Source organism: Mesoplodon densirostris, chromosome 11 (genome assembly GCF_025265405.1).
Source record: "Mesoplodon densirostris isolate mMesDen1 chromosome 11, mMesDen1 primary haplotype, whole genome shotgun sequence".
Classification (NCBI taxonomy): Eukaryota; Metazoa; Chordata; class Mammalia; order Artiodactyla; family Ziphiidae; genus Mesoplodon; species Mesoplodon densirostris.
In genome coordinates this window covers 26,504,857-26,529,761 of record NC_082671.1, presented here as the reverse complement: position 1 = coordinate 26,529,761, position 24,905 = coordinate 26,504,857, and the positions used below count along the sequence as shown (strand labels likewise).

At 40.9% G+C, this 24,905-nt stretch overlaps 1 protein-coding gene across 4 annotated transcripts in view; it reads left to right on the top strand.

Moving 5' to 3' along the window:
* The window catches only part of TMTC1 (transmembrane O-mannosyltransferase targeting cadherins 1), a 272,198-nt gene that overhangs the window by 169,985 nt on the left and 77,308 nt on the right, over positions 1-24,905 (top strand). The window contains exon 9 of one of the 4 annotated variants that reach the window (XM_060113160.1): positions 12,632-12,753. The exons of the other annotated variants lie outside the window; for them this stretch is intronic. Within the exon in view, the coding sequence (XP_059969143.1) occupies positions 12,632-12,753 (122 nt within the window). The remainder of the gene's footprint in view (positions 1-12,631; positions 12,754-24,905) is intronic. 4 annotated transcript variants of the gene reach the window in all.

Genomic DNA, 24,905 nt, shown 5'->3' with positions numbered 1-24,905 from the left:
ATACATGGTCAAATTCTTGCTTTTATGTCAAGCCTTATATAGATCATATTACGCTGCTTCTCTCTTAGTTACACTTTAGAGATTTATGCTGTTGCTGTTTGGTGGAAAGCAGGCCTAATGAAAAAATGATAATAGGTGTTGGAATGTCTGAATTTGGAAAATTACAAGTATTTGATACTATTTTAAAACCTAGAGCCTTTGTCTCCATCCTTTGTTACATTCATTAGTCCATTAAATTTGCCCTTTTAGGCTGTGGTAGTTAGGCTGTTCAGTTAAAGGTAAGGGAAGATGCACAGTTAAAGGTAAGGGAAGAGCCTTACTTAATCATGTCAGTTACTTGTAAAAAAAAGAGCTTTTAACAACTTTAATAAAAAAAGATGATCCACTAGGCTTTTATCACCATATGTTTCAGAAGCAGGAAAGTGGGTCTTATCCAATGAGATCCAGCCTATTTTGATTATAGAAGATATTTTAATTTTGGATGGGTACATTGATGGAAAACAGGAATCAAATCCATTATTCATAGCAGTTACTTCAGAAGCTCAGTTGGACAAGTAAAAATCCCTTTTTTTAGCTGTTAAGAGAGAAGCTTGCTAAATTTATTATTACTTTCATATCTTATAACCTTGAAGTAAGCCAAAGATCTCTCTGTAATTTGTTTGATAAAATGGGATGAATTATAGTCTTTAAGAAATGCTGCTCTAAAATATTTGCATCTTTACTGTGTGAAACTGTGGGATTTTTGTGGTTCCTTCTCCTTATTCATTTTAGATTACAGAGGGAAGGGACTGTCCTCTGTGTGACAATCCCAAGTGGGTAGATGAATCATACTTCTGAGTGAGTGTGACTCAAGGTGTGAAAAAGTAAAAATCTTGTCTCTTTCTGAACAGAAAATAAGTCTATAGCATCCTGCTTTGGAAGGTTTTGGCGTAGGGACATCTTAGAAATATTTAAGCGGTAGTCATAGGTAGAAGACCACTTCTGCCAAGTGTGTATATTTTCACAGGAACAAAACTATTTATGAAAATGCATCTAATTTATCCTCTGCCTCTTGTTTCCTCATCATCAAAGCTAAATTCACACATGACTTCACTTACATGGTCAAATCCATTCTTAATTGAATTCTTACAGAGGGAAAAAATTGGTTAATTGCACCAGCCTCCCTCCCACCTAAGGTCACTTTATTAAGTTAAAGTTCTTTTTTTTTTTAAGATTTTTTTTTGATGTGGACCATTTTTAAAGTCTTTATTGAATTCGTTACAATACTGCTTCTGTTTTATGTTTTGGTATTTTGGCCACGAGGCATGTGGGATCTTAGCTCCCTGACCAGGGATTGAACCCACACCCCCTGCACTGGAGGGCAGTCTTAACCACTGCACCACCAGGGAACTCCCAGGTTCTTAACCAGGGATTCGGCTGCATTACCTGTGTCATCTTTGTTTCACTAGCCAGAGCTGGATGCAGGGAGCATGATGGAAGACCTGGACTGCTAGGTGGTGGCCTTTTCCCCTCTCTTCTCTGGACAGGCTCTGGGCACAAGACTGAGCTTCTGCTGACAGTTTTCTCTCCTTGGTCCCACAGGCCCCCTGTCCAGTGCACCACTGATTCTTCTCTGGACAGGGCCTCCCCTGAAGGCAGAGGTATCTAACGGGGGTTCTGATGCCTCCCCTCAGCTCCTCCTTTCTCCTGAGTCCACCCAGATAGCTTTGGTCTCAACACAAATGAACACGTAGCTCTTAGAGCTACACTACTGTTTTGATTTTCCAAATCCACTCTCCTGAGCAAATACCTGATATAAATATGAATATCACAGATGCTATAAGAGTAAGTGGTTATCAGAGAAAGACAAATACTGTATGATTTCTCTTATATGTGGAATCTAAAAATACAACATCCTAGTGGTTACCAGTGGGGAGAGGGAAGAGGGAGGGGCTATCGAGAGGTAGGGGGCTAAGAAGTACAAACTATTATGTATAAAATAAGCTACAAGGATATACTGTACAATGCAGGGAATATAGTCAATATTTTATAACTAAATGGAGTGTAACCTTTCAAAATTATGAATCACTATACTGTACACCTGTAACTTATATAATATTGACCAGCAACTATACTTCAATTTAAAAATAAATTTAAAGTTTTTTAAAGGTTAAAAAAAAAGGAATGAGTAAGTGGTTATCACAGTATTACATTCCTGCAAGATTTAGACATAAACAGTTGAATATTAAAAATTGAGGTTAGAGCAATAAGCTCCAGAGCACGTATAGATTTAAAATTTAGAAGGCTTTTGTCCACTCAGCTTTTGTCCACTCAGCTTATTCATTACGCCTCTGTGGTCACTAGAATATGAATGTTCTGTTATTTTCCTTAATAAGAGGGTGATTTCATCACAGTATTTGATTTCTTATGTCAAAAATAATCATTATCCCCCCTCAAGTCTTCTTAAATATAATTTTGACTTACAATTCAGTAACTAAGATCAAATAAATTATGTCTTCCCCTGTTGTGGCTGTGGACATGGACATGTCCACGCTTCCAGAGGCTGGTTGTCAGAGTGAGTAGGTGGGCCACCTGCAATCATTTATTGAAACAGAATAATTGACAAAGAACACACATTCCACGCAGCAGCATGCAGCTGCATCCCTGCAGATTGTAGAATACTCGTGTCAGCGTTTATCTGGCAAAGGGACTCAGGGGTGAGATTTCTGGTCTACCTCAGCAGTGCCTTACTAGGTAACCTCCAAATTACTGGGTCTTATCTTCTCTGTGGGTTTCTGCTACAAAACTAAGAGGCAGCAAAGGGCTGAAATCACCCCCCCACCACCACCACGCACACACTTGACCTTGCCTTGGGATTCCAAAGCCACATGGACTGTGGGGAAAGGACAGGCTTTGGGGTGAATCAGACCTCAGTTTGAAACCCTTGTTTCTCACTAATTGGATCAACTTAGATAAGTGTCTTAAGCCCTCTGAGCTTCAATTTCCTCATCTATAAACTGGGGATAATTACCTACATTGTAATATTATCATGAAATGTCAGTGGGACAGTCTCAGTCAAATGTCTGGCATATGGTATGTGCTTGAGAGATGCTTGTTTTTCCTTTACTCTCTACCATTTGCAGCTTACCAGGTGACTTTTATTTCCCCCTCTGCATGAGTCTCTCCCATAGCACATGTGTAATAATTTACACGTTGAACACGACCTTAGAAGAGATCTTGTCTTTCCCCTCCCTTTCATCTCTCTAGTCTTCCTCACTTTTTTTTTAAATACATGTTTCTAGTGCTTTTTCCATTTTTGTTCAGAACCACAGAGAAAGAGGAAGAAAGTTCATTCTCTACTTCTCCCATGTCTCCATAAATTCCTGTAATAGTTTCATTCTAATCAGGAAAAGTATTATTGAACAACATTTTTCTAATTTACTTAATTCCCTTAACTCCTTACTAGTACTTGATTATTAAAATGAATGGTGACATTCACAGAAAAATAGACAAAATGAAAAGGCAGAGGGCTTTGTACCAGATGAAGGAACAAGATGAAACCCCAGAAAAACAACTAAATGAAGTGGAAATAGGCAACCTTCCAGAAAAAGAATTCAGAATTATGATAGTGAAGGTGATCCAGAACCTCGGAAGAACAATGGAGGCAAAGATAGAGAAGATGCAAGAAATGTTTAACAAAGACCTAGAAGAATTAAAGAACAAAGACCTAGAAGTATTAAAGAACAAACACCTAGAAGAATTAAACAACAGACAAACAGAGATGAACAATACAATAACTGAAATGAAAAATACACTTGAAGGAATCAATAGCAGAATAACTGAGGCAGAAGAATGGATAAGTGACTCGGAAGACAGAATGGTGGAATCTACTGCTGCGGAACAGAATAAAGAAAAAAGAATGAAAAGAAATGAAGACAGCCTAAGAGACTTCTGGCACAACATTAAATGCAATAACATTCGCATTATAGGGGTCCCAGAAGGAGAAGAGAGAGAGAAAGGACCCGAGAAAATATTTGAAGAGATTACAGTCGAAAATTTACCTAACATGGGAAAGGAAAGAGCCACCCAAGTCCAGGAAGTGCAGAGAGTCCCAGGCAGGATAAACCCAAGGAGAAACACACCGAGACACATAGTAATCAAACTGACAAAAATTAAAGACAAAGAAAAATTATTGAAAGCAACAAGGGAAAAATGACAAATAACAAACAAGGGAACTCCCATAAGGTTAACAGCTGATTTCTCAGCAGAAACTCTACAAGCCAGAAGGGAGTGGCATGATATATTTAAAGTGATGAAAGGGAAGAAACTACAACCAAGATTACTCTACCCGGCAAGGATCTCATTCAGATTCGACGGAGAAATCAAAGGCTTTACAGACAAGCAAAAGCTAAGAGAATTCAGCACCACCAAACCAGCTCTACAAAAAATGCTAAAGGAACTTCTCTAAGTGGGAAACACAAGAGAAGAAAAGGACCTACAAAAACAAACCCATAACAATTAAGAAAATGGTAATAGGAACATACATATCGATAATTACCTTAAACGTGAATGGATTAAATGCTCCAACGAAAAGAAACAGGCTCACTGAATGGATACAAAAACAAGACCCATATGTATGCTGTTTACAAGAGACCCACTTCAGACCTAGGGACACATACAGACTGAAAGTGAAGGGATGGAAAAAGATATTCCATGCAAATGGAAATCTAAAGAAAGCTGGAGTAGCAATACTCATATCAGATAAAATAGACTTTAAAATAAAGAATGTTACAAGAGACAAGGAAGGACACTCCATAATGATCGAGGGATCAATCCAAGGAGAAGATATAACAATTACAAATATATATGCACCTCAATACATAAGGCAACTGCTAACAGCTCTAAAAGAGGAAATCGATAGTAACACAATAATAGTGGGGGACTTTAACACCTCACTTACACCAATGGACAGATGATCCAGACAGAAAATTGATAAGGAAACACAGCTTTAAATGATACAATAGACCAGATAGATTTAATTGATATTTATAGGACATTCCATCCAAAAACAGCAGATGACACTTTCTTCTCAAGTGCACACAGAATGTTCTCCAGGATAGATCACATCTTGGGTCACAAATCAAGCCTTGGTAAATTTAAGAAAATTGAAATCATATCAACATCTTTTCCGACCACAGTGCTATGAGATTAGAGATCAATTACAGGGAAAAAACGTAAAATAAATGGTGTTTTTTGCACTAGACTGATATTTTCCAGTCATGCCTCCTCTAAAGTGCCTTTTAAAAGATTTTTGCTTTTATTTTTCTTTAAACATTTAAAACACACACTGAATGTGACACATATTTCCAAATAAAGTTATGAAATAGTTTATTCTCACTTGAGTAAAACAATATGAGAGCTTCCCTCTTCACCTGATTTGATCCTGAAACAGCATAATTGTGTGCTCTTGTGAAGATAAGAAGTTTCAATCCCAGGATCTATTGTTGGCAGGAAGATTTAGACTATTGATTAAAAACAAATCAAACAAAAAACTCTGCAAAAAAATGAAGTCCAGAACCAAGGACCAGAAATCCAAAGTGTCGTTTTATGAATGCTCTTATTTTAATCTCCCTTCGGCTCTGTGTTCATTAGTGCATCTGGCAGAGCTCCTCGGTGAGAAAGCTTGGTGTGGGAAAAGCAGTGTTTAAACTGGCTCAGAGAAGATAGAGTGTACAAATCTGCTTTTGTCTCCGAGGAGGTATAATTTCTTCATTCATTTCCCCTTTAAAAATTTTTTGCATGTGCATTTATGAGTAAATTTTAGGGCACATGAAAATGAGGAAGTGATATCACCAGCTTGAACCAAGGAGTGTGTGGGTTGGCAGCTATGCTCTTGAGATCCTGGACCAAAGCTATTTTCTCTCCCAACTTGGCTTATTTTGTTGATTTCAGACCAGGGAAGAAAAAAGCTGCAAGTGGTACCTTTCCATGCTTACATGTGAGATGCAAAGTGTGTTTATGTCATGGGTGGACTGGCCTTCAGCCTCTCGTAGTGTGGCACTGTGGCCACTGGGCCTAACTTAGGGTTCCGGTTGACTATGTAATCATCAAGGAATTTGGCAGTTGCGACTGAGGCTCTGAGAATCAGCTTTCAATTTTTCTTATTCTCTCTACCCTTGAGACTATCCCAAGATTCCTCTTGCCTCCTGCGTCACTGAAATGGAGTTCAGATTCTAGATCTTGTTGGAATCATTAAGAAGTGGTCTGTTGCATTTCATATTGTAATAGCAGTAAAAATTCAAAACTTTCTCTTCTCCAACTGTTGAGAGATTGGTCTCAATATCACTTGCCAGATAAAAGCTCTCTTAGATTGGTATTTGTCTTTACTGTTTTTATACAACATTTAGAATTTTCTATAATCTCAGTGGCCTCAAAAAAGCGTGGTTCACCCAAGGGCTGAAACTTAATGGAAATCCAACAATGCCAGGATGGGACCAAGTCAGGAGTGGTCTGGAGCCAGCTCCTAATAGCTCACAAAAGCCAGTGTTCTGACCTTTCTTTAGAATCCACATCTCTGCTTCCATCCGCACTGCATGCTCTTCCACTGTGGTCTATTAGTCAGAGCCCTGGCAGGATACACAGTGCACAGCCAGTGGGGTGATTGAAGAGTTTATGAAGGGACCTTTGCAGTGATGTGGGCAGAGTGGAGCTAACATGCCAAGGGACACCTACCAGATGGCCTGAAGGGTCAGAGGAGGGAACTGTCCCCAGCACCAGGTGAGAGCTGTGACCATGGAGAGGATCCCCAGACAGGAGCTGTGCCTGGAGACAGGGAAACTGAGCCACTGTCAGACAGATGTGGAGCAGGGAGGGGCTGTGAAATTCAAAGGAAAATATAGACAATAGTGAAGGTCAAGCAGACAAGAGGCCAACCCAGGGGGGAAAAAGAAGTTCAAGGTACATTTGTGCAGAGCTCAGACAGAATCCCATTGCCCCAAACAGCCAAGCTCTTTCTCTCTCTCTGCTTCTGGCTTGCCCCTTCCCATGCTGGTCTTGAGTTAGTGTTCTGAGACCAGTTCTCCATCCATTTCATGCAGTCCGTATAATCATCATTTGGGAGCATCTAAGGGCTTGTGTAGATTCAGAGCTCATGATGTTTTAAATAAACCTGAGCCTCTGATTTGCTCAAGTGGAGACTCACCGATGCATTTCCTCTGGACCGTAATAGGGGCTTGGGACTTCAAAAAATTCTTAAAATATACAGAAGCAGCACAGGGAGAGCCCAGGTTCCATTTTGCAGGAAGGAGACCTGAAGTCCTGGGCAGCCTTGAGGAAAGTTTCTCACAGAAATAACGCAATACAACTGATTTGCAGTTGCAGCTATTGTGAAGGACCCAAAGGTCTCAGGCATTTGAGTTTACAACAAGGATAATAATATTCAGCTCCACAGAATTGTTGTGAAGACTAAATAGAATTTTTTAAACTGGCATAAGTTTGGGTTGCCTGCTACAGGGTGGCAATTTGGGAGTCACTTAGCAAGAGAACGAGCCTAGCTCACTGCCCGGCACCCCCAGCTGAGTAACTGGGATTCAGAACAAGAGCTGAGGCGGTACTGTGCACTCAGATAAAGCAGTGGGGATTTAACTTGATTAAATAACTTGCCTTCCTCAATTAAAAAGAATTTCCATAATAATAATAGTGATAAATTATTGACTATTTTAATACATTGAAATATTCACAAAATTAAAATTGAATTTCAATAATGTGAAAGATGTCACTTTTCCTAAGCAGAAATGTCCCACGACCTTGCGAGACCAAGTAGTAGTTAGTAGCAATGAATGCAATTAGAGAGACGTAGAAGGTATGCATGTACCCTGATTAAAAGTACCTCCCTGCTGTCGGTCAGCTCTGTCAGACCCTCGTGAGATACTTTGGATGTTCAAGGACTTCTCACCCCAAATTAACACTGCAAATACTGTGTTTCAGAGGGTCACCAAAAGTACAAGTTTTCCTTAGTGAGAAGTCTCTAAAATGAACCTCAGTGATGTATATGCAACTTCCATCACTGATCTTTCTTATTGCAACACAGTTTGCTGAATGCCAATTATGTATGTGCCAGGTACCTGGATAAATCTAAGTGAGACAGTGACTCCCATCAGGGAAGGCATAGTCTAATGGAGAAAGTAGACCCAAAAATAGATGAGAAAAGAGGACCTGCTAAGTATGCAGCCCCGCCAGTTGTCAGCTTGGAAATGCCTTACTCCCAGGGCTGAAGAGGGAGCTTTACTGTCATCAGCTTCCCTGAAATTGATAAATTAGATGCAGACAGCTAGAGTCTAGAGCTGCCAAATACATCCTTAGGATTGAAATATAACTGTGCTCTACGCAGAACTGTAAGAACATGCTGCATGTGCTGTATTATTTATCTGAAACCTGTTTAGAGGTGAGAGAAAATATGATGATGGGAATGATGGTAATAATTACTATAATGAGGCCTGTTCTCTGCTGCTCTGGAAGGGAGCAGCCTGCAGTAGATGCTGTCTGGGTTGAATGGGACTGGGAGGCATCCTCTTCTCATGACTCATCCACACACTGCTGGCCACGTGCACATGTGTGTGTGTGTGTGTCTGTCTGTCTGTCCGTCTGTGTGCCGTGTATGGGTCCTCACCTATGACTTGTTCTTTGCAAAGGAAGCCGGGAGTAGGAAGGGGATGGGATAAACCAGAAGCGACCAGGCTAGACTCAGATTCTGGAGCTGGGGCTCCTCTGAGGTAATTTATGTTTCTGAGAAGCTCACTGCTTTTCCATTAGCGGCTCTCTCAGATGCGTGACTGTGCCAATGGTAGCTGCATGATTCTCTGGGTGCCCTAAGAGGTATGTTAAGGGATTTTTATCGCTTTGCAGCTCAGGGGAATGCTTTTCTGTATCCTCCCGAGCCAGGAAAACAGTCAAGCCTAACACCTATCAGAGTGAATCTATCACACATTTTTCCTACAGATACAATAGGTATCAGTAACCTCTTTTTTGTTTTTGATCATCAAATTAAAACTCAGAGAAGTAACTTAATTTGTCTGAAGTTGCACAGTTAATCAGACAAATAATGTGTATTATTATTGACTGTATTATTAGCTGTTTTAATTCTCACGTCTTTTCACCCCCTAGTGTATTTGGAATCAATTTCCATTTGCCTCTTTTCCTAGAATGAATGTACTCTGTGTACTTTGGAAAATGCCACACATTTTCTCTTTTTCCCCCACTCATATTTTGCTTGTGTTTCATCTGTATCTCTTAGGCTGAAACAAGCTATAAATTATTTAGCCGACTTTGTCACATCTGTGATCCACAGGACACAAAATTGGATTCTCTCCCAGTCTTTCTCATTCTAGGAAATTCAGCCATGTTCATGACATATTTTTTTCCCTAACTTTACAACTTTCTGCTTGGCTGATCAACTTGCAGTTTAAAGAAATATATTCTTGAATATTTTCTATCTCTCTTGACTGAATGGGGAGGAGGGAAGATGATCATCAGTTTAATTTGAGACTCAAGAATTTTTTTCATGAATGTTATTTTTCTTGAGATAAATAGTGAAACTTCATTGAGTTTGGGCACTGTGCCACTGTCTTCGGTTGAATGTTTTGAAAACAAAGAAAAACACCATATAAGACAGCCCCTCTGGTAGCAGTGCGGAGTGGTAGCCTCTAAGCTCACAACTCCAATGACCTGGACTTTATCTCTCTGATCAAGAAACCTTTGTGTTGATCCAGCTGCGCTGAGCTGTGAGCCTCACTTACCTCATTTAATAGTTGACACAGGGAAGGGCTAATTTCATTCCTGCTCAAGGTGACTAATGGTGGCAGGGCCACAACTGGAACACGGACATCAGCTGCTGGACACTGACTTGCTTTTCTTTCTATGCATGTGGGACCCTTTACTCCACCCTTGTTGCCTGTAGGTAAAAGTCAACTCCACACAGAGCATACAACACCCTGATGGTTTGTCACCTGCCAACATGTCCAGGGTTGTTCCCTGCTTTGTACATTCTGTATCTTCTGCCCGAATGCACCTCGCTGTGACCCCCTCCCCCTCCCCAAGCCCACCACATCTACCTTGTGAGCATTCATTCAATTTTCAACCCCAGATTGTCCCCCCTTCACCAGGAAGCCCTCTCTATCCTCTGCCCTCTCACACCCAGTTTTCTCTCTCACATGGAGCATTTATTCATTTATTGATTTATTCAACAAATATTTCTAAACGCTCACTAAGTGCCAGGCACTGAGCTGAGCACAAACCACCCACCACTGAACACAACTGAGCAGCTCCTGTCCACATGGAGCTTAGAGTCTGGCGGAGACATTAATTAAAGACAGTGAGCACACAGATAAATACGTAATCACACCTGGGATGAGGGCCAGGAAGGGAATAAAGGCCGTGCCTGGAGCCTGCAGCCCCATCTCTGCACCTCCAGCAGCGGCGGCAGCTCTCCTGACCGCCTGCTGCAGGGGCTCCGGGACTGGGGAGGGAGGAGGCCGAGGGTGCCTCTGTGCTCCCCGGACACCGGCTCCTCCCAACCTACTGGCTCCCCAGCTCGGGCTTCTGCTGAGTAAAGGCCGGAAACATATGACGCCACAGTGAGGAAGGGCCTTCGGTCAGGCAGCAAGGGGTGACACTGGGGGAGTGAAGGCGACGCCTCTTTCAGATCCGCAGTGAGGGCTGATCTCCATTAACCGCAATGAGGTGGGGAGGCGCCTCACTGGGTAAAACACGATCCAGGGACCTGGATGGTGACCTGGTCAGAATTCTCTTAACCCCTGCCCTTGCCTTCATGCTTAGGATTAATTAATAAGGGGTATTACATTCTCTTTACAAATCTTTTTGGGAAGACACATGAATACTTTTGTAAAAGTATTGCAGTTTTTGAAAAGTGTCCAAAAAAGTCAGCTATCTCTGAAAAATAAAAGTGCACCTATAAAAAGAGAACATCAATAATAGGCTCAGAGTTCATGAGCAACGCTTGACATGATGCTCATTCTCTGGGATTTAGTTTCAGCTTTGTCAAGAAATATTTGCACCATTGTAAAGCAATTATACTCCAATAAAGATGTTAAAAAAATATTTGCCTTCATATTACAGAATTCTTATGAGGGTGTTTGTTCTTTTAAAAATTCTATAAACTTGAAATTCTTGGACTGAAATGTACTCTGTAAACTGAAAGAAAAATCTAAGTTACAAAGACAGCTTGCAGTTTTTAAATATAATGAACTTGTTACTTCTCACCTGTTTTTTTCCTTCAATTTAAGTGGGTCATAGAAAATACCACATTATTGCATCCATTTGAGTTGAAGGCTGGTTATGCAAAATTTTTTCTTCTTCTTTCATCTTTTAATTCTAAAGAGTGTGGTTACTCTAGGTAAAAAATGAGATCATTACTTACATTCTCTTACTTTTAAACAAAATTGTTCAAATCACATTTGTTCATATGGAATTGCTCTTAGAAACTTTATTATTCAATATTTTGTAGTCAGCAAAACAAAGATTTTAATAAAATCCAGGTGACAAATGTCTCAAGATCTTTGAAATCTTTTACTTTGTCTACTTAAAATATTAGTAGTTGTATTAGGGAATCTTATTTATGTTTTTGAAATTCTTTTGTTTAGTCTTTCACAATTATTAAAAGTAATAGGCTATTTAAAATGTTTATAAGAAAACATTTAAAACTATAACATGGAAAGTTCTATTTGGTTTTCCTCTTAAACTTTTTTTAAAGAGAAAAAATAATACCATCCAGAACATTTAGGTTTGTTTTAAATAGGCTTTCCTTCAAATATGTCTATTTGGAAATACACGCTATCTTTTACAGTGCCCATTACAACATATTATTAGTAATAAATAGAAATATTTTATGTTAATTATAAGTGACAAAAATCTTTACAAATTAATATATACAATGTAAGAGAAAGGTGTTCTGTCAGTTTAATGATTTATTGTAATGAATTTTGATTCCAAAATATTTCATGGAATAAATGCTTGCTTACTGGCTTATTTGGAAAGATGCTAAAAACACCTCAGCTCAAATGATCTCCCTCATTGGTGCCCCACATTTCACCATTTGCATTTAATTTCCTTCATGCTAAGCTTTGCCTCTCCTGGTGGGCTTTGTGTGGGTTGTTTTTTTTTTCTTTTTCTTCTTCTTCTTTGTTGTTTTTGTTTGTTTTGCTTTTAATGTGTTCTGTTTCTGAGAGGACAGTAATTCTCCATGATGCCTTAGTGAGCTTGATCCCACCCAGCTGCTTTGCTCCCTGGAATGAGTTGCCTGGGGGCACAGGGACTCTAAAAGGAGCCAGACCAAGAAGCAGGATGGCTGTAGGGCCAGCCCAGAATAAGGAGTAATGGTCACTGATCATGTTAGGCAAATAGCAGATAGCATTTGGGTGGCAAATGTTTGTCAGGGGTACGTGCGAATATTTCCATGAGCCAGAGGTTTTAGCCTGAGGGCTTTCTCTGATGAATTCAGCACACTAATCAAAAGGTTTACATTGGTCTAATTTATTCGTTCCTTCAATGAGAAGTTGAAAATGAAAGAGATGGTTAAATGCTGACTGAAGTGGAATTAAACCCAGATTAATTTGTCCTCCACTATTGTGTGTTTCAGAGACTGGAGCACAGGGAAGTTTTGGTGGGCTTGTTGTTCCTGGTTTTCCCGTTCATCCCAGCCAGCAACCTCTTCTTCAGGGTGGGTTTCGTGGTGGCCGAGAGAGTGCTATACATGCCTAGGTAATTACTGCTCCTGGATTCCTCTTTACGAGACCAACTCTGGTGGCTCCAGAGAGACCGTTCTTTGTGTGTATGACAGATCTTTATGGAGCTAAGGTGTTTATTACCCCAGCTTTAAAAACAGCCGAAGAGGAAGTTGGATGAGAATATTGACCAGAGTATATTCAGAATTTTAGCAGCAATCATTTACCACGACTTCTTTGTTCAAGTATCTGTGTTTATTAAACATAATTATAGTAACTTTCTAGAAATATTTGTTGATTTGGATAAAACTATTAACTGTGTTAAGTAGCATGATTTTAATTAACTTCTATCTTCTTTTCTCTCTTTCTTTGTTCTTTAATTTTAAAAATAGGAACAGGGGCTTCCCTGGTGGCGCAGTGGTTGAGAATCCGCCTGCCGATGCAGGGGACATGGGTTCGTGCCCCAGTCCAGGAGGATCCCACATGCTGCAGAGCGGCTGGTCCCGTGAGCCATGGCCACTGAGCCTGCGCATCTGGAGCCTGTGCTCCACAACGGGAGAGGCCACAACAGTGAGAGGCCCGTGTACCACAAAAAAAAAAAAAAAAAAAAAAAAAAAAATAGGAACAATCTGAAGGAAACTTGTCCTTGAGAAAAAAATTGGTTAAAATTATAAAGGGCATTCAGACTTGTATGATTACATAATGCCACTTAGCTCTGAATATTTGAATCCTGCTGAAGCTTGTCTGTTCTCTTGTCTTATTCAAATGTCAGCATTCCAAGGCCCTGTTTCTTTTCAAAAGCCTGAAAATGTCCCTGAAATGGTTCTGCCTTTTATCCATTGTGTGACCTTGAGTAGCGCATGAAGATTTTTTTTTTTGCACCCATGTTTTCTTATTTTTAAAATAAGGATTTTATTAAGCTTCCAAAAATTAAGTAATTTGACGAATTATACATAAGAATGAACTTTTCTCTTTTTTAAATTTTTTAAGACCTTTATATTTTTTATTTTATTATTATTATTTTTTTGGCCACACCACGCAGCATGTGGGATCTTAGTTCACCGACCAAGGATCAAACCCATGCCCCCTACATTGGAAGGCAGAGTCTTAACCACTGGACCACCAGGGAAGTCCCAAGAATGAACTTTTCTAAAAGGCAACAAAATAAATACAGTAAACCAAAATATTATCAGGAAATTATTCATTTTTATTTCTTCATTTTCATTTAGAAATTTAAGTTAATTTTAAACTTAATTTAAATGAAATTAATTTAAGTATTAAATAATAAAATTTATTTCATGTATGGATACTGAGTTAGAAATTTTAAAATGCATATAATTAGAAATGAATTTCACAACCTTCGATTTCCCCCAAAGTAAGTACCTAACAGCTTTCTTAAGACTTAACAGCATCTTGTTTTGACTTGGTTAAGGAGAGGGTGGCCCTTAATTTTCCTTATGTGTCTACAGCACAGTTTGGGAAGGAGATTATTTCTTAATAAAAACTATTTGCTAAGGACAAAAATACAGAATTTCTTTGCGTTCTGTATTGCCTTAAAATAACAGGCTTATGAGGGCTTGCCAGTACTGAGGAATATGGAGGGCAAAGGAGGACCTCAGTGTCTGTTCTAGACGTGTTTTTGCTTAGAGCAGCTGAGAGTGGCTTCAGTCAGGTTTTGTCTGTAGGACTACTGATTCCAAGTGGAATCTGTATTTATTCTTCACTTAACAGATAGTCACAGAGCATCTGTCCCAGGCATGCTCTACTAGAATCTGAGGCTGCAAAAATAAGTGAATCTCAGTTTTTTTCCCCTCAAAGAGTTCATTAACTGCTGATTAAAAACAAAATGGTGTCTTCCACTCTAATCATTTAACAGATCTGGATATTCTTTAAAATAGTATCATACTCAGTAAACATTAATTGTATCGAAACTTTTATTGAACCTTTATTATATGTCATTCACTAGGCTAAGCATGTTATATTTATTTTATCAGTTAATTCATGCTGTATGTGGTGGTTCACAGCATGTTCCTGCAGTCAGAGTGTGACATGAGAGCGATGTCACAAAGCCTCTATTTCCTCATCTGTGTCAAATGAAGATAATAGCACCCAACTCATTGAGATTTTAATGGCATTAAATGAGATGGTCATTTATAAAAATGTTTTGTATAAAAAACTTATAAAATGCTTTATATTGTACATGTTCAATAAATAGCAAGTGTTATTGTTGATATCAGCTTTCTGATGTAGCTAATACCATTATACCCATTTTACAAAAATAAAGCCTGGGCTCTGAGATGTTAAATAACTTGCCCAAGTGACATAGCTAGTAAGTGGCAAAGCAGTGGAATATAGATCCTTGTTTGCTGACAGATCTGGCACCTTCCAGGTTGTATTGCTTCTCTGATAGTAACGTCTTAGTATTCTCCTCAATTGAAAAAGATGAAGAAAATATGAACATAGTAAAGTACTTTCAGCTCAACTCCATTTGGAAATTAGCTCTGGATACTTTCAAGAGTCCTGAGATCTGAATTCACAGCACTTGGTGTTCTGAGTGCATGTGTGGTAAGCTTTTCTAAACCAAATACAAGAGAAAAATTTTTAAGGAAATAAAGGGCTGGAATTTTAAACAAGAGGTTAAATTTCATTCTTCTGGAAGAGAGCCTTAGGTAAACATTATAGGAGCCCATAATATCGTCATCAACCATTTGTGAGCTGTCTTATTTAAAGTCAGGGATTTCTGTCGCCCAGGTAGGTGTGTCCTCCAAACACCCACAGAATCATGCCAGCTCTGGCTCTTCCTGTGCTGCCATATCTTCAATAGACCTTTTTGTGACTCCATTTCTTTTCTCTAAAACAGACAAAGTCATGCCCTGCCCTTTTTCCACTAGGAATAAGCTGATTTGGATTAAAATAAAAGTTTGAAATATAAAGAAAACATCAATATTACCAAGAGCAAGTGCCTGCCTCTCAGAACCTATTTGGATTTTGCTGCATTTGGCAAACTTGGTGCAGAGGCATCCAAAATCAATTTCAGGAAACCGGTCTTCATTAAAAAGATGGCTGTCCTTTTCTCTCCAAGTTCCCGCATCTGTGCATCGTAGTGCTGATGTCAAGCGCCCATCATTTTCCGAGGGTTTGTCTTTACTGCCCAGCGTCTCCTGGATTCATATCCATATCATCACTGTGCCCAACCAGGCCTCTTTCCCCCTCCAGAGCCGTGGTCTTTGCAGATGCCAGGGCCATGTGACAAGGAAGTGGAGGTGTCTCCTGCCCCTTATAAATGGTCCTGGAGGCTGATGAAGAGGGCACGTCACTAGTCCAGGTACACAGCTCTGAGCATAAACCTGAGAGTTTAACTCAAATTTGGGGGAACTGGGGTTGGAGGAAGCCGAGGAGTTTTTGAGAGAGCCATTGTACCTCTCACAAACCCCAGCCTTCCTTCACAGTCATTGCTGTAAGTAGCACCACAAGGGAGACGTTTTTTGGGGTTTTTTTAATTTATTAATTTATTTATTTATTTATTTATTTTTATTTTTGGCTGCGTTGGGTCTTCGTTTCTGTGCGAGGGCTTTCTCTAGCTGCGGCAAGCGGGGGCCACTCTTCATCGCGGTGCACGGACCTCTCACTATCGCGGCCTCTTGTTGCGGAGCACAGGCTCCAGTTGCGCAGGCTCAGTAGTTGTGGCTCACGGGCCTAGTTGCTCCGCGGCATGCGGGATCTTCCCAGACCAGGGCTCGAACCCGTGTCCGCTGCATTGGCAGGCAGACTCTCAACCACTGCGCCACCAGGGAAGCCCCAAGGGAGCCATTTTAGTTATGGTTCTGGATTCCATTGTTATCTAAAATTGTGCAGCTGAGTCAGAAATCAAAACCCATGTGGGGAAACTTCTGTGCTGTGGCTTTAGAGAGTTTCTAATGACTTCATCGGAGGCAGTTTATACACGCTGAAGGTTTTCATGAAAATGGAGACTTTCTCCAAAAAAGATTTGACTCAGCAGAGACCAGCCACCCCCATCTCAGTGGAGAATGGTAGACAGTTGGGTAAGGAGCTGCTGCAATCTTCCTCAGGGCTGCAGAGAATGTTGCAGACGCTGCAGGCATTCCTTGGAAGGTACCAGAGCACCAGATGATGCCCGGTGCATTTAATAAACCTACACGCTGGCTTCCACGATGCTGAAGAATGTGTCCAAGCCTTTTATACACACGGGAATCTTCTCTGCATGGCTCTCCTTCCATTATTGACCTTGACAAGAAAAGAGCCATTCTCCATAGCATTCGTACTCAAGTGCTTTGAGGAAAACATGTACTCTGTGGCTTTCTTGAAAATTCAGGTCATCATCTTTATGCAGAAAATCCGTGTTGTCTCGAAAACTTCAGCAAACAAGAGGAAGATGAAATAAAAAGCTCAGTTGGTAGGTGAATTTCCTACTCATTAAATGTTCAAGGTAAGGAGCCAGTTTCCAGCCTTGGGATCCCATCCATGAACACTACAGAGGTCATGTCTACCCTCACTGAAGCCCAGGCGAGTTTCCTATATTTTTGGTATTAAAATATCCCAGGGAGCTGGTTTGGCCATTTTACAAGAAAAGCCCAGAACGAGTCGGACCAACAGTGCTCTTTCATCCTCTGCCTTTCTGTCTGACAATGAACAAGCCACTTAAATCTTCTAGCTTCTGTTCTCCCTCCATCCTAACCTAGCACAGACCCAAAATATCACCTGCCTCTCACTTGCACTTTGAAATCTATGGATAAATGGGACAGAAATGGGCAATTTATTTGGCACTGCATGGCTTTAGGGTCAGAGTTTTACCACCAAAAGAAATTGGAATAATCTTTTCTTCTGGTGATAAATGCCAATTTTATGGATGTCCTTTTTGAACAGGCAGGAGAGTTTGGGGCTTAAATCATTCTTTCACAGAAGTTTTGATCTCTTATTCTTATCTCAAGAGAAGCGTATAATTTAATGGCTACTTTTTTGTATTTTATAAAAACCACATTAGAATGCTTCAAAGGACTAAAATTTCTTAGAATCGATGAAGCAGAAATAGTTGTTGAGAGCTCTCAAATAAATGTGATCAGAGATCCATTCACATGCCAGATTAAGGGTGATTTATTCGCTTCAGTGCCAAAGAGCAAATTCCTAAACTACTTTAAGAAAACATGAATGAGTGGAGAGGGGGAAAGAACGGACAGAAGTAAGTGAAGGCAGAGCCAATAATGTGGATGGAACTGGTCAAGAAAAACTGGGACCACAGAAGGAGAAGTTAGACAACCTGTGTTTGAGGGAAGAAAGAAAAGTTTTACATTGCCCTACTCTTAGAAAGAGATGCCATTTGTTTTGTATAGCTCCTAAGCTAATGGACACATCAGACATGGAGAAATGGAAGACAAGTGACTCTTTTCCATATTCAATTTTGAGAAATACCTTCAATCACACCTATTAATTCTAAATGGAATTTTTCTTCTTACACAGGTTGCTATTGAAACAGTACTGCAGTATTTATTCCTCAGGATGCAAAGTGAGAAATGTCACCTCTGAAAGAACACTACCCCTGTTAGCTGACACTGGGGATCCCTACTGATGAGCCATCTCTGCATATGCTCCTTCAGAGCTGCTGGAAGAGAGTGATGATTATTTGAAAGCGAATCAAAGTTTTGCCAAATACTCAAATCATCAGAGAAATAATTTGATATCAATAAAACTTTACTTTAGCAAATCCAGTAGAAGGAGACCTGACCTGGGAATCAACACAGCCCAGTCTGTCCTGTGCTGCCTGGCTGTCCTGGGAGAATCACTTTCGTATCTGTAAAACCTGAGTGTTGGCCTTGCCCGGTAATCTCCTAATGTTGCTTAGATCTTCGTGCCACAGTTGTCCCTGGACTGACCAAATTGGGGGGTGAGGAGAGAAAGAAAGATAATGCAGTGAGTTTTTCATAAAGTTAAATCAATTCATTTAAAAAATTATGAAATTATATGTTTCTTATATTTTTGGTATTAAAATACCCTTTCTTGGGCTTCCCTGGTGGCGCAGTGTTTAAGAATCTACCTGCCAAGGCAGGGAACAGGGGTTCGAGCCCTGGTCTGGGAGGATCCCACGTGCCGTGGAGCAACTAGGCCCGTGCGCCACAACTACTGAGTCTGCGCTCTGGAGCTTGAGAGCCGCAACTACAGAAGCCCACGCGCCTAAAGCTTGTGCTCCACAGCGGGAGAGGCCACCGCAATGAGAGGCCCGCGCACCACAGCGGAGAATGGCCCCCGCTCACCGCAACCAGGGAAGGCCCGCGCACAGCAAGGAAGACCCAACACAGCCAAAAATAAAAAATGAATAAAATAAAAATAAATAAATTTAAAATATCCTTTCTCTTCCTGCATGATGAGAGCAGGAGGGGATATACAGCCCTCCATTAGTTCCTCCTCCCCCACCCAACTCCCTCCTTTTGGACATTTTGCTGGTTTGGGAAATCTGAACTCCAGTTACCATAGTGCTGCATGGTCTCAAAGGTCCCTTTCAGCTCCCAAGTTCAACTCTTTGTGACTTAGAATAACCCTGTGGAGAGCATGAATTTTTCCTCTTAAGAATTGAAACACATATTCATCCTGCTCAGTTTCAGCAAGATGCCCAAGTAGGGGAAGGGGGACATGTCCCCTGGGGGGAGGCAGGAGCAAAGAGGAAGTTCATCTGCCATGAGGACAGGCTCTCTGAAGGGCCTGGCAGTGGGCACTAGGGGATGGTCTGGGCAGCACTGGTGTGGGGCCTCCTCCGTGAGCTGATAGGATGTCCTCATAAGCAGCAGGAACGTGTTGCTTAGAAGTTCCCATGGACAAGCAGCAGTAAGGAGTATGTGCCAGTAGGAAATAGGGGCCTAACCACTGGGGCGGGGCCACAAGAGCAGTGGCAGATGCCCCACCCATGGGGCGATGGTGCAGGCGGCTTATCAAGAGAGGTTGCAGCCATGAGAACAGGTCAGACGTTTGTGTATCCGTATCAAGTCGTGGGGAGAGACTCAGGAATTGTGCTGAAGCCTAATAGCGAAACCGGGCTCAGAGCACAGGTAAGGTTGCTCACAGGGTGACTGGTACTGAGTCCAGTGTGTCCCTCTGTCTGCCTACACTGGGTTTTCAAAAGTCCATTAAAGTTGTTCCTCAGGATACCATGGGGTAAAGATGGGAAGATTTGACTTCAATGTGTTCAGCCCCTTGAGACCTGAACTCAGAAGAGGAATGAGATCTGGGAGGTAGACCTTGTCCGGTGAGGGCTACTCTCCAGGGCAGTGCCCAGGTAGGGAGGGTCCTGGGGCTGCACGGGACTTGGTCACAGTCACCAGGTCATGGTGAGGGTGAGTGCTGTATGAGTACTTCCTTCCAGGAAGGAAGCAGCAGGACTTTGCTGAGGGACTCAACTGACTGTGTTACAAAACGGGAGATTGTAGGTCACATAGAACAGAGCAATGGTGAGAATGAGTGAGCTGAGAGGAGGTCAGTGTGCTCCTGGGCTGAGGATCACTTGGCCAATCTGCTGTGCTCAATTAATTGTGCTCAGCCAATGGCACAAAGTGAGGATAAACTTGAACAGTTATTTACTAGACTTGGAATCATGGCCTTACAATTAGAGAACCCTGTTAGTTATAAAAGATGAATGTTTATGTCTGAGCCCTTAATGGAGAACAGCAAATGTCTTGGAAACCAGGATGTGAACGTAAAATTTGGAGAGTAGAATCTGAATTCAGATGAGACTGAGTGGAATAATATATGTGCAAATTACTGTAAGCTATGCTAGGTAATTGCAAGTCATTATTTCAGTCTGCCTTGTACAAATGAGGAGATTGGGTGAGTCAAAGTGGGAGGAAATCAGAGTAGCAGAGGATAGGCCTCTCCTTCCCAGCCCTTTCCCCCTCCTCCTTCAGTACTATAAACCTCTTTGTTTCTTTTTTAACCTCATGCACTCAAAAGTGAACAACCCCAAAGGGAAAAAAAAAAAAAAAAAAACTCAGCTCACGGACAATGAGAACAGATTGGTGGTTGCCAGAAGCAGGGAATGAGGGGTGGGCAAAATGGGTGAAGGGGGTCAAAAGGCACAAACTTCCAGTTATAAGTTAAATAAGTCCTGGGCATGTAATGTTTAGTTAATAATACTGTATTGTATGTTTGAAAGTTGCTAAGAGAATTAGATATTAAAAGTTCTCATCACAAGAAAAAGAAATTTTAACTGTGAGGTGATGTGTGTTAACTAGAGTTATTCTGGTGCTCATTTTGCAATATACAGAAATATCAAATCATGATGTTGTAGACCTGACACCAATATGATGTCATATGTCACTTATATCTCAATTTTTTAAAAAAGTGAACACCCCTAGCTTAGCAGGCTAACATGCCCCTGGGAGTGGAGGAGAGACTAGCTTGTGGGTATCACACACCCAGTCACCTGCCTGGAGGGTGTGAATGGATTTAAGTGTTACCATTTCAACCTCCCTTCCATTAAGACCCCTTGTCGTTATTAGTGAATCTGTTTCTTTCCTTTGCTCTTGGATTCTGTGCTGGGAAATACATCTCAAACCAGTGACTTCTTATACAAATTTTAGTAATCTTAAAATATCCTCCCCGCTGTTTTAGAAACCTGGATTGTCTTGCCCCCATGAGAGTTGGGGCCACCATTTTGTATGTTTGTGTTTTCTCATAATACCCAGAACAATAGATGCTTCATTAGAGAGTATTGTAGAAAATTAAAGAACACTGGACATATGACACAGACTGTACAGTCAGGTCTGTGTTAATATAGGGGAAGAGGCGAGGGGACGGCAACAACTAGTGAATTGTCCATTAATGCCTTTGCTTCAAAAGTGAAGATGCCTGACTCTAGAATATGGTGGTTTATGGAAGAAGAAATGGCAGAATTCAGGTCCTAGAGCTGAGTATACTGTACGAGGGTTGAGAAGGTTGTTTTTCTGACTTTTTAGAATTAGATTCAGAGTGACTTGGGAGGTGGTTGGCTTTGGCCAAAAGGCCTCTCAGGCCCAGATGGAAAATTTGTTGTGGCTACTGGAACCAGGCTGAGAGGGAAGTAAGCCAGGCTCGGGTGAAGGTGCCTGCGAAGGGAAACACTGCGCCCTGAGTATGGACAGTACTCCTGGTGATAAGTCATCTTTGGGCTCGACTTGGATTGATTCATTTTTAAGTTCACTTTTGTTTCCATGTTAGTTTCTGGTACCTTCCACCACAATGTTCAATCACACTTAGGAAGCAGCCCCTCTTACATGCAGGTGCTTAGCCTGCAAAAATGAATAAAACAGTACTCTATCCTTAAAACCTGGCCCGAACTTCCAAACAGTTAATGCTTTATTTCTTATCAAAGTTGAATACAAAAGCTTCTTCATTATGCATTAATTCACCGAAGAGTTTATGTTTTTCATTTCCTTCACTTTCACAAAGATAGACAGACTAGAGAAAGATTTGAAATGGATCTAAGGGAAGATTTGCTTAGTGTTTTTTGTGGTCGAGGTTTATGAATGTTCATTAACTTAAATATGTGGCCATATGTATTTCACATATGACCAGTGTACCTTATTTTCTGCAGTATTTTGTTCTATAAAAATGATGTATGAGTCATACCTTTCAGAAGCCAACAATATCGTACAAGGTATTTTGAAGTTTTAAGGGTGTTCTTGGTGGATGCTCTTAAAAGACTTAGAGTTGTCCTGTAAATTAGACAGTTTGGGTCAATCTGGACTTTGATAAACTAGGTTTCTTGAGGTGTATTTACAGATCTACCACATATTTTATTGATGTAGTAATACACACGTGAACACATAGACACTGCCCTTGAGAACACTGATACCTTGTATTCAGTTCACAGAGCACACCCACATATATTATTTCATTTACTCCATGCAACAACCTTTCAAGGTAGCTGCATTTTAAGCTGCCTTGAAGGCAGGCAATACTTAGCCCTTGTAATGCAAACAACTAAGGCCCGATAAGGCTCTGTAAGTAAATCTGTCGCACAGAGCTCACTAGTGTCAGAGAAGAACCCAGCTCTCTAGACCCAGTTCTAGACTCTTTATTCTCCAATGAAATCCTTTTCCTCACTGCAAACCCCCAAAGTCTGCACTAGTACACTTTCGTTCCACTACACCTAGTAGTGCTCTAGTTACCTTAGGAAGTTACTACATTTACAGGAGCCAAATACAGAGTTATCTGTTTCCACCTGGAATACATGTAAACTCTGCACATTTCTTGCCTTCTTCTCTATTTAGCAGAAAATAATGCCCTATTATTATTATTATAACATAATATTAATGCTATTTATTGTTTAGTGTGTATCATCAATTGTGCACAGTGTAAAATTATTATTCCCTTTTACAAAATAAGAAAATTAAGAACCAGGTAATAAATAATTTGCCTGAAATCAAACAACAGTAAGTGTCAGAATTGAGAGGCAAACGGGTTTTTTTCCGATCCAGACCCTGCCTTACTTACCACTGGAGGTCTCATACATTTTAGAGCTGGTAGGTGAGCTGGGAGGTTGAGAGGAAGCATGTCATCTTCAAAGAGGTAAAAGAGAATTAGCAGGCTCTCAGAAGGTGAAAGCAAAGGCGTTTTTCTCCCAGTTTGCTCCATAGGTAATGCCAAGAAAAGAACAGAACAAATCTATTTACAGAGAGGTAAATATAAAGAAGCTTTTCATACCCAGCCCAGCACCCCTAGGATGGGGAGCTAAGGAGATGCACGAGAGATACCTTTTTCTTGGAATGTGAATAAACTCTCACATCCAAATGCATTCAGTCTTTTGGGAAATTTCCCCATCCATCAAATGTTTGAGATAAAAAAGAAAAGGCAAGAAATGGGGACACTAATGAGTCTGGGCTCAGAGAAGCTGCCAGCTTCCAGGTTCAGTCTGATCTGAGGAGCCGCCATTGTCTCCCTGGGGCTTCCTGTGCTATTGCGTCAGACACCTATTTGGGGCTCACGGTTCCAGGGCTTTATTGTTCAACCATTTGGGGGTCAACATTCATGAGACCAGAATAAGATCTGAAGGTCAGATAATTTGCCAGATGGGGATTCAGCAGATCAACATGAAGTTCACTAGGGACATGTTTCATTTAAGCTATCTAAAGTTGGGAATTTTTTAGAGTAATAAAATAGGAAGAATGTGTCTGTCTTGTATCATTAATGCTATTTATAGATACTCTCAGTGGGTTGTTTGAGCTTGTTAAGCTAAAAGGTAGAATTTCAATTCTACTTAATAGCAAAACACTTCTCTTTGCTGCATATAATTAAACAGAAAGTGAAGCCGTAACAAACATCATAAAATGCTTGGCCCAGTCATAGAGAATTGTCATCTCTCCAGGGTTGATGTAAATGGGAAGGGGAAATGTTGTTCATTCATCACTTAAGAGCGTGAAAGTACATTTGTACTATTTACACGACCATTAACTACTCACAAAGTTCTCAAACAACAGGTTTAAACATTTTCTATTCAAACTTGAAAGGACAGACGTTGTTGATTGATATTTCCTATTCAATTCTCTTTGGAGTTGCATTTTTTAAAGGAGAGATGCAACTTTCTTTAGTTTTTAATTTTTTTTTTTTTTTTGCGGTATGCGGGCCTCTCACTGTTGTGGCCTCTCCCATTGCGGAGCACAGGCTCCGGACACGCAGGCTCAGCGGCCATGGCTCACAGGCCCAGCCGCTCTGCGGCATGTGGGATCTTCCCGGACCGGGGCACGAACCCGTGTCCCCTGCATCGGCAGGCGGACTCTCAACCACTGCGCCACCAGGGAAGCCCTTCTTTAGTTTTTATAAGCACTGTGGGCTGAGCAGCTTGTCAGTAAAATCCATTCAAAATTGGAGATACCTGTGGCCTGTGAACAGGAGATCATCTCCGTGCTGCCGTGGTGCTTCTCAAGCGTGCTTTGAAAGTGTTTCTCGGTACTGAGCTTAGCCATTCAGCAGCCAGCTGAGCTTTTGGTCCTCCAGGTTATGATGTTGTCAGTTGTCAGTGGTTTACAGTGACTCCTTTGGGCTCTCTAGGGAGGTCTCTGGTCAGAACCCAGATTTTCCTTAACCTGGTTAAGCAGGCCTAACTGGAGTCTGGTTTCATTTCCCTGGAGGCCAGAAAAGTATGTAGTTTCTCATTTGCTTGATTTTCCACTTTCAAAATGAGGACTTGCCCTGCCCCAGGAATGGAGA